The sequence below is a fragment of the Melanostigma gelatinosum genome, assembly GCF_949748355.1.
Source record: "Melanostigma gelatinosum genome assembly, chromosome: 11".
NCBI classification, from domain to species: Eukaryota; Metazoa; Chordata; class Actinopteri; order Perciformes; family Zoarcidae; genus Melanostigma; species Melanostigma gelatinosum.
Window position 1 is genome coordinate 25,250,084 of NC_136644.1, and position 7,193 is coordinate 25,257,276.

At 40.1% G+C, this 7,193-nt stretch overlaps 1 protein-coding gene across 1 annotated transcript; it reads left to right on the forward strand.

The window, feature by feature from the left end:
• Positions 1–126: 126 nt before the first annotated feature.
• Positions 127–4,956, forward strand: mrpl45 (mitochondrial ribosomal protein L45). Its single transcript, XM_079278046.1, has 8 exons — positions 127–214; positions 1,174–1,369; positions 1,636–1,753; positions 1,894–1,992; positions 2,607–2,655; positions 2,754–2,903; positions 3,071–3,244; positions 4,424–4,956. The coding sequence occupies exons 1-8, from the start codon at positions 152–154 to the stop codon at positions 4,520–4,522; spliced, it is 948 nt and encodes a 315-aa protein (XP_079134172.1). The 5' UTR covers positions 127–151; the 3' UTR covers positions 4,523–4,956.
• Positions 4,957–7,193: the final 2,237 nt, after the last annotated feature.

The window sequence follows — 7,193 nt, forward strand, 5'->3', positions numbered from 1 at the left end:
TACTGAACCGTACGACTACAATTGACACTGTGAATGAGTCAAATCCAATTTTTTGCTTTCGGTAAAATCATTTCTGTATAATATAGTTTTAAAGACCAACACAATTTATTGTTTTGAAAGCGGTAATCGGAAGTGCTCTTATGCAGGCAAGATGGCGACGCCCATGAGGAGGACACTGGTCGCTCTTCACAGAGCAACATTGAGCAGTTTCAAGGTACTGAGACATTTCATGACACTTTACTTTGTCAAATAAAGACAGTCGACATGTTGTTGAAGCAGCTCATTTGTGTGACTTGTTATGAAGGTTTATGTTTAAAAGGAGTCCTGAGGGAGCTAGCTTAGCTAATGCTAGCTGACTGGACATCAGACAGACAAGGAACAATATTTAGATATTTAGATAGATAAATAGATAGTTACTTACTTTATTCATCCTGCAAGGGGGAATTTTTCGCTACAGCACCAATAAGTAAAAAATAAATAAAGTAAAAATAGTAAATATCAAATACACAATATGTACAATAAGAATAACAGAGTAAAAAATATTAGATATAAAAATGCACAATATAAACAATGAAACAGAATCATATTAACTAACTAATTAAGCAGGAGTGCAAATATTTAACCAAACAACAAGTAACAACAACAACAGAGTGACTGTGTTTTAGTTTTGTGATTGATTTAGTAACTACCAGGAAAAATAGATCAACTGTCAGCAAAACATGCAAAAACTCTCGAGTTAAAATTCTGACCTACTGTCATTTACCATCAATCTTAACGTAACAGTCATCTTTTCGACTTCTTATAACATTCGTTATTTGCGGTGGTGGAATGTAACTAAGTACATTTACTCAAGTACTGTTCTTCAGTACTAGTTCAGCACTTCCACGTTATGCTTCTTTGTACGTTTAGATGTAGTGGAGTAACGTTTAAAAGTAAATATTGTACTTTTTTACTCCACGCTTCCAGTTCCAGAAATGTGCTGCTTTTACATTTCTGACATTGTTTACTTTTAGTTTTGCACCTGCATAATAATATGTATTGTTTAGCCTTCATTTTGTTTTATTTGCACTCTATATATATTCAGCAAATGTTCTCACTTTGTGCTGCAACTGCTGCACAACAATTTCCCCTTTTGGGAAAAATAAAGTTTCATCTTAAAACCCGTTCTCCCAGAATGCTGAGGGGTCTCTGGACGTGCGGCATCCCGTCCCGCTGTACCTGCCGGTCCGCACTAAGAAGCGGTACTTCGTCCCTCCGGCGGTCGGGCTGAAGGGAAAGAAGGAGGAGAACCCGGAGGCCAAGGCCCGAGCGGCAGGCCTCGTCTTCAGGCAGCAGTACTTTGAGAGGCCCATCAACATCGCCTGCACTGGTAAGAATGTTGCTGCTTTTCCATCTTAACGGGAATACATGATGGTATACTGCTGGTGTGTGTGTGTGTGTGTGTGTGGGGGGGGGGGGGGTTATTAACAACATTCTAGTACATTTATCAAATACAACATATCAGACTTTGGAGGGATAAGAGGAGTGAAGATGATCAGTTTAATAAGTTAAGTTTGCCACATTTGTCCTCAAATGTCAACCCCAGGTCTCTTGCTATTGTACTGATTGATCGTCCCTGTTTGATGTCTTCACCAGCGGGCATCTTTGACCCCTACATCCCCCCGGAGGGCGACGCTCGGCTGTCCACTCTGTCTAAAGAAGGCCTCAAACAGCGAACTGAACAGATGCGACAGAGCGCCGGCTCACAGCTAGCGTAAGATTATATCTCTTAACTCTCTCTTATCACCTTGTTTCAGCTGTTTCACTGAATCACATCAAGATCATCTTACTCGCACACACTTTGCAGCGAACGTGAGAAAGCAGAATTTATTTTTTCGTTGTCGTTTCTTGCAGGATTCGTAAAATCAAAGAGCACGACTCTCAGTTCACAACCAAGAGTTTTGCAGAGCGAGCTCAAGAAATGTTCATGGAGGCCCACGACGCCCTGACACAGTAAGAACATGACCTCGTGTCTCTCAGCTCAGCCTCGTTAAAATATAACTCTGTTTTACTTGCAAAGACAATTAATTAGCTGGTTCGTCCTTTTATTGTTAAGACGGTCGTGTTGCCGGTTTACTGGGATCAAACTGTCTCGTACTTTATTTCCTCCATTCAGCACAGCGCTTTACAAATACACAGTTCTCTTCAGTTCAGTCATCCCAGTGAGAGCGAGACGTATCTATGTGCCGGTCGTTAACATGTTTTCTAGGCGTGACTTCCTGGTTCTCGACGCCCCTGATGCACAATAATGCAGCTTTTGTTGTTTGTAATGTATTGATGTTATATCATATTTAATATCTTGTAAAAACATCTTGTCAATAATATTTAACATAGTCATATCTTATGCATATTTATTTTATGTTCTCAGTAATATTGTGAAATCCTAATATTCTATAGGTGGGGGCTTCAAATAAGCCCAGCTGGCTTGTTGCCTCTTCCTGCTCTTATTTTTTTTTATTTTATTGTTTAAATTGTGCAAAATAAATAAAGCAATCTAAAAAGTGGCATGTGACTGAAGGCTGTCTCTGGGTTTAGATGGGAAGATGAGCTGCTGTTTGTTTTCGCAGGTTCAACAAGGAGAAGCTTCACTCCCTGGTGACAGAACGGTGTTATCCCGTAAGTGGTTCTCCTTCGTGTTGCTGACGTTTGTCACCAATCCGGTTTCATCAAATCCCCATTTTATTTTGGTTTTGACTCCTCTGTCCCGTGTTCAGGAGATGACGAGGGGGAACCGTTACAAGACGATCAGCTGGAAGTTCGTCGAGTCCCTGGAGCCGCCCAAAGTGGTCCACGCCCGCTGCCCTGACATGATCACCAAAGGAAACCTGTACGGCCAGGTGACGGTCCGCATGCACTCCAAACAGGTACGACCGGTATGGTAATGCTCTGTAGTCAAGTCAAGACATGATACCAGTCTGATCTATTTGTGTGCAGAGCTTTTTCTCGAAGTGTGTGTTCGATTTGGAGACAATATTACAATCAGGATTTATGAGACTTTGTGAAGACTCTTTCACGTGCGGTCGTCCCGTAGATTCTGGCCATCTACGACCGCTTCGGGAGGCTGATGCTGGGCAGCGAGGACCAGCCGAAGGACGTCTTGGAGTACCTGGTCATAGAGCGGCACCTCGTCAACCCCTACGGCCGATGGAGGTTACACGGGAAAATAGTGCCGTCCTGGGCTCCGGCCAAAGACCCAATTATCAAGGTGACCCTCTGCTCTGCACTGGCTGACTACATTTATCTTTCAGTAGAAGAAGAAGGCAGAGTTCAAGGCAAAAAGTACATTTAACTAGCCAGTCCATACGTCACTTTAACGGCCACATGAACACGGTGTTTCAAGCTTTTCAGTATCATTTTCTTATGTTTACGATTATTAATTTTCTCTTCCTTTGCTTCATAATGCTTTTAAACATGCGTTCCTTCTTCCCCTCAGACAGCAGCTGTTTGGTTCAAAAGCTTTAATAACCTGTCTGGACTGCCCATCACGTTGAGATGTGTGCAGAAGTGTTGAACCTCCACAGTGTGGCGGGATTAACTGAACCTAGTTTAGACTGATGCAGGCGAATACAAAATATATAAATAAATTGCTGGCACGGCTGTTCTCTGCTACCGTAGCTTTAATGGATCAATCTGAGTTTTCCTGATGACCCGATTGTGTTTCTCACTAAGATTCAACCATATTTAACTTGAATATCTCCATGATTATATGAATGTCTTGTTGTGGCTCCGTCCTTTACTTCAACTTTAAAAACAAAGCCCTGTTAGATTCTGGTTACCTGAGTCGGGTTCAGTGTCTGCGTCAGGCTTCACGACACCAGACAGGAATAGAAGCTGACTTGCATTGTACGCATCACTGCAAAAGGCAGAATATAATCACCTTAAGTCTGTGAGTCAGGCCCTGTGTGGCTCGACTACAGCAGCCAGATGGAGCAGTCATGTTGCCCGGGAGGTGGTTCTTACTCTGACAAAGCTCCGCCATCAGCGCTCTGCAACAGTTTCTGTTACCGTCTCCCGTCTCATGGTTACTTTTGTTATTAATAATGATAATAACAAATAATGAGGCGCTCATGTGATCACATTTGTGGTAAGAAAAGAAGGGAAATGATATGATGTAATTCATCATTTGTAGTGGTAACACACACCATTTGAAGCCTAAAATGGTGTGTATATACGAATGTATCCATATACAAATACAGATGGATAATGTTTCATTGTTTATCAAGTGTCTTTAACAGAACTGATCTTTGTCCTGAAGCTTAATTTCCCTCAGAAGAAGAAACGGCTTTAAAAGTAGCATTGAATAGATGGTTGCTTGACATGTTGGTTATTTGTTGATTTTAATTAATTTGACTAAAAATGTGACTCTGCTTCTTTCCTCCTCCAGACTGTCATGATTCCAGGTCCAGAGCTGAAGCCAGGACAAGAGTTTGAGGCCCTCAACTATGAAGTTCCCAAACCAGAGGCGGTTCAGTGGAATAAATAGGCCACCGGGTGGCGCTGCTCTCAACACCAAACCACACTGGGACACCATGAGCAGTCATGCGCCAAATGCTGTTTACATTCTGGCTGTGGCTGGTTAGTTTGTGCACTTTGGCAGGAAACCAGGCTTCCTTTGGAGGCGCTTATCTGTTTGAGAAACACTGTTTGCTGTAGAAACGGTGGAAGCAGCAGGTGAGTTTCAGGATGAGCAAACTAGCGAGTCCTGCAGCCAATGAAGCTGCTGCTCTCCCTGCAACGTACAACAGTCTGGAATAATAACAGAAATACATTTTCTCCAATTAGTTTCACACATTTTCATGTTGTTTTAAGACTAACTTAAAAAATAAAATGTACAGATCTCTAGAACTTGAGTGGTTTATTTCTGTAATGAATATACTGCACGTTGACCTCAGGAAATACAAAAATAAAGTCCCACCTGCGTCTCATACCAGTCAATTCATTCTTTTCTTCATCAGAACAATCTTTCACAGAAGATATTGCATACAAAACAGAACATGGCCTCTTTATCTTTGCAAATCAAGGGATGTGTTACAACAAAGTACATCAAATTACAGCACGCTCGTTCAAAAGACACACTAACATGCAACAATGCTCAAAACTAGGTCACTCCATTGACAACAGAAACTTGGCGCCGTGTTTGAACAATGACATCGCTGAATGAAAAAGTAATTGCTGCAGTCGTCTGGGACAGAACGACACTTTAGGAGCAGAAGTGCTGAAAAACGTGACACCTGATTTCACAAATTGCTGCCATAGACATGTAAGTTAATTACATCCATAGAGAATACTGTTAATATTGTAAGTTTATATCATACTACTGCTTTTAAAAAGTTGTATTTATTTAAAATGGTACTCACTAATGTCAGACGGTGAAACGTAGGGCCACTCTTGATGTCAAACTAAGCTACATCAGTGCTGAAATCATTTTACAGGGGCACCATTGAAAGCATCCTGTCTAGCTGCATCACTGTGTGGGGTGGTAGCTGCACCCAACACAGCAGGAAAGCACTCCAACGCATTGTAAAGACAGCCGGACAGATCATCGGTGCCCCACTCTCCTCGTTACAGGAAATATACACCACCCGCCTCACCCGGAAAGCCATTCAAATTGCAAGCGACACCAGTCACCCTGCACATAGTCTGTTCAGCCTCCTACCCTCTGGAAGAAGGTACAGGAGCCTCCGCTGCCGCACCACCAGACTAAAGAACAGTTTTACCCACCAAGCTGTCAGGACACTGAACTCTCTCCCCTCACTCCCCCCAATCATATCCTCCAGCCTGAGGGAAGCTGAAGCTGAAAGTACAGAAGTACTGTAAATATGTACTCATATTTATATTTATATTATATTTATTGCCCACTTTTCACACACACACATACACACACAGTATTATATTAATTGCCCATTTTCCCATCATTATTATATCAATTGCCCACCTGCCCCTACATTATTAATTATTTATTATATTAATTGCCCACTTTTCCCGTTTTTATGTGTATTGAATGTTTTATTGTAGTATAGTATATGTTTTAACTAGGATATCTGTCTTCACTTAGCCTAGGAAGTGTTTTATGTTTTATGTGTTGTGCTGCACTTTATGTTCCACCGTGGGAGAGTGGGAAACGTTATTTCGATTCCTTATATGTCCTGACATGCAAGAATTGACAATAAAAGCTACTTTGAACTTTGAACTTTGAACTAATAAGCTAATAATAAATATATCTAATAGTCATAAGATATCTTTGACTAATCCACAAATCTATTTCATTTCAAACATCTGTCGGTATTACCGATTATCAATGAAGTCGTGCAGAAGAATCTCATATAGAACAAGAATAACAATATTTGTGAATATGACTTTGGTGCCAAAGATGTTACTTTTTTTTCCAGCAATAACTATAATAACTGATATCAATACCTGCATAAAAAATCTCACATTATTTGCAATAGTTAATTTAAAACAGGTCCGTTTAGCTGCAACAGAAATTTGATTTTCTTTCCAATTACCAACCGTTTAAGGAGCATAATGTGTATTTTTCCCAGTTTTGAATGTTTATCTCATGGGCCCATCTTGGTGAAACTGGTGTCCATTGCAATTGTACTGACATTACTTTCTAAATACTTAGATCATAAAACGGTTATGCAGTTTTCACTCTACTTTAAGGGGTTTTAAGGGTGTATGTCTTGAAGTTTATGGTGATTTAGGAATTTATTTGGCATTTCTTTAAGTAATGGAATGTTATTATTACATTATTGTGACTGAATCAAAAAACCAGAGCAAAGTAATAATCATTGGCATTTAGTCATTAAATCACTCACTTAAGCAAACAGGTATGCATAGTTTTATCAACTAGAAAAAGCATTTCCTGCTGAAAATGCGTTGGAATGCTGAAAACTGAAATTAATCGCAAAAACATTGCTGAAAATAGATATCCAATTCAAAAACAAATTGCAAAAAGCTTAATAATTCAAAAAGTTTAAAGATTACAAATATGAAAAGTCATATCACACCTCTCATGAAAGAGCTGAACATTTTGATATTTGAACAGTTTCTGTGGCTTAAAAAAATTCATCAGTGGTGATATTTGTAGTAGTATAAGTTGTAGTAGAAGTATTATTAGTAGAAGTATTAGTAGCATTCGAATAACTACTAGT

Excerpts from the sequence above, each read along its gene's own strand:
- mrpl45 (XM_079278046.1), top strand. The coding sequence starts at position 152 with ATGGCGACGCCCATGAGGAGGACACTGGTCGCTCTTCACAGAGCAACA. Across the intron at positions 215-1,173 it reads CAACATTGAGCAGTTTCAAG|AATGCTGAGGGGTCTCTGGA; the intron begins GTACTGAGACAT and ends CCGTTCTCCCAG. Across the intron at positions 2,904-3,070 it reads TCCGCATGCACTCCAAACAG|ATTCTGGCCATCTACGACCG; the intron begins GTACGACCGGTA and ends GTCGTCCCGTAG.